Raw genomic sequence first — 2,607 nt, 5'->3', positions numbered from 1 at the left:
CCCCCCCCCCCCCGAACCTTCGATTACTTTTCCTTATCAGCAACTTGCTTCAAACTTCTGCTCATTCTCAACCTAAAATAGTTTCCCGCAGACGTATGACAAATGCTGAAACTCACCAGCCAAGTCAGCAGGCAGTCTCGGATACAACATTCCCGTCCTAGCAAGCCACTCAAGCTGCAACGGATGAATATGATGAGGTTGCTGTTGAGCCTGCTGTTGCGGATGCCCAGGTACTGAGCCTCCAGTAGCACCACCAGTCCTAGGATGTCCTTGCACTAACTGCTGAGCATCCTTGTGTATCGAGTGAAAGGCACTCGAAGTACCACCGGGATGGTAATACAACCCAGAGGGATGAAGAATAGGTCCTCCCGAGTGTAGGAGAAGACCCTGCTGATTCTGTCGCATTGCGACGGCCACGTTGACCCCAGTGTTGCCTAGTCCATATGGTCCCACACAGGACAGTCCATCCGTTCTGTGACCAGAATGACCAAGACCCTGCATGCCCGAGTTGGTCAATGGATTGGACGCCAAGTCTTCGGATCCTGGGGATATCGGGGGACTAGATACAGGACTCCGACTGCCGTTGCTACCTGGACTTGCACTGGAAGTTCTCCTTCCCGCTTCGTCCTCCCTCATCTCCTCGACATCAACGTCGGTTCCAGCCTCGTCCTCTGTGTTCTCCTCCGGATTTCTTTCGAATCTGCCAGCATGATCCGCCAGCGCATCACCCGGATTCGGATTAAAGCTACCGTAATGCGATAATCTGATTCCGCTGGACTCTCTGATCGCCTGCAGCATCCTCGAATTCTGGTTATTACTGATTCCAGAGAGGTTACGATCACTCCTGGGCATGAATGGGTTCAGAGGGTTCCCCAGAGATCCCGAGCTGCGTCGGGGAGGCGGTGGCGGAAGAGGACCTCCATGATCATCTTCCTGCTTAGGTTTAGCAGTCGCTCTTCCTAAAAGAGCGTCGATACAGAACGACGATTTCCCGGATGCGCGTTGTCGTCCGGGGGATGACTCCCTGGTGTCAGGTCCTTCCGGCGAGCACATACCGGTTTCACTGTAGCAACGATCGTCATTGGAATCCTCGCGGAAACGCTTCGCTGGGGGCGGATGGCTTTCGTCACTTGATAATAATTTGGGATTTGATTCGTAAATCAAGAGGCGGGAGTTGACGTCAGTGTCTGAGGAGTCTCTCCTGGATTCACCACTTGTTATGTAGTTTATGTTACCTGAGCTGAGGGGTGAGGCGGCATCCGGCGAGCGGGCCTCCTCGGAACTAGGTGAGGCGGCTGGTTCGTCCAGGTGATAGGGGTGTCTGGGGTGTCTCGGGTGGTGAATGTCCTCGGCTACCATCGTCGTGTTGTAGTGCATCGCAGCCATGTCTCAATCACTGTGAGCCTCAATGCCTCATCTCCAATCACATCAAGCTTAATGGTAATCACTGTTTAACATTCGGATGACGAAGCTGGGGTAGCACTTGAACTTTGTCAACTTTTATTACTGCACTGAAGTCCAATGATCCCGTCAACTGATAATGACGGGCTTTAATCATCCACGGAAACAGTCAATTTAGCTCACTACCTCCACGAGGAATTTGTTGACTGCGACCGGTGGAGTCGACTGCGTTACCTCGCAAAGTGGAATCCGACGGTCGTGTGTGGGACACCGCGTGCGTTCGTTCCAAAAATCTTCCCCTTCTCTTCGTCACACACACGTATACAGACTCATCTGGTTTTCTGGTCTCTGGTGCGGCGTTTGGCGATTTAATCGGAGGGGTATGTGCCCCGCCCCCGACTCATCCAGCACACGCTCAACCGATCGACGTTCAGAGAACCGAGCCCCGCCCTTCAACCACCCACCCATCGGGGGGAGAATTTTCGAGCTGCGGAGAAGGGATGAGAGACAACTGGCGCGCAGATGAACCTCGGATGCTGCGGCACGTTTTCCCTCTTTTCTCATATACGAATTTTTATGAATTTGGCGAGGGGGTGGCAGATCTTTTGCGGATTTCTCAGCCAATCCTGGTGTCTCCTTTGCCGACACTTGGATGGATAAATGGGAAAGTTGGGAGGAAATGTACACTGCACTTCTGTGTATCGGGCACTTTGCCAGGATTCGGTGGGTCGTTGATGTCCCGGAGAGACTGCGGAGGGGAGATTGGTCGTTGGAGTGTTTGAGGAGAGAGGAAAATTGAAGTTTTTCGAAGAAATCCTCCGTGGATGACTATTGGTAGTGATTGAGGGAGGGGTAATTACTTGGTGCGGGAAGATCATGAGCCAGATTTGGGGCATTCAAATCGTACGTCACGCGCAAAAGCCCCGTTTTTGGACTTTTTAGATCCCTTCTTTTCCTGGGTCATATGCAAACCCCACTTATGTATTAGGCTGTTAGAAATTACTTCCAATTTCAGCCACAGCATCATATGAGTTTTCGATGTTGTGAGGTTGATTTCAATTTCAAATGGAAGCGGCCACTAAATCTCTGATTTATCTTGAAAATTCAAGAAAAATGGGTTTTTTATGTTAAATTATAATTATTAAATTATAATTATAAAAAAAGAAAATTTTATATCATATACAATTCAGTTTACAATAGATTGAG

At 50.1% G+C, this 2,607-nt stretch overlaps 1 protein-coding gene across 1 annotated transcript in view; it reads right to left on the bottom strand.

Moving 5' to 3' along the window:
• Nucleotides 1-1,386, bottom strand: part of LOC107048596 (muscle segmentation homeobox) — a 17,623-nt gene extending 16,237 nt beyond the window's left edge. The window contains exon 1 of the mRNA XM_015271834.1: nt 117-1,386. Within this exon, the coding sequence (XP_015127320.1) occupies nt 117-1,386 (1,270 nt within the window). The remainder of the gene's footprint in view (nt 1-116) is intronic.
• Nucleotides 1,387-2,607: the final 1,221 nt, after the last annotated feature.

This window comes from Diachasma alloeum, unplaced genomic scaffold (assembly GCF_001412515.2).
Source record: "Diachasma alloeum isolate Michigan unplaced genomic scaffold, Dall2.0 Dall_scaffold_00195, whole genome shotgun sequence".
NCBI lineage: Eukaryota > Metazoa > Arthropoda > Insecta > Hymenoptera > Braconidae > Diachasma > Diachasma alloeum.
This window is presented reverse-complemented; position numbering and strand designations above follow the sequence as displayed.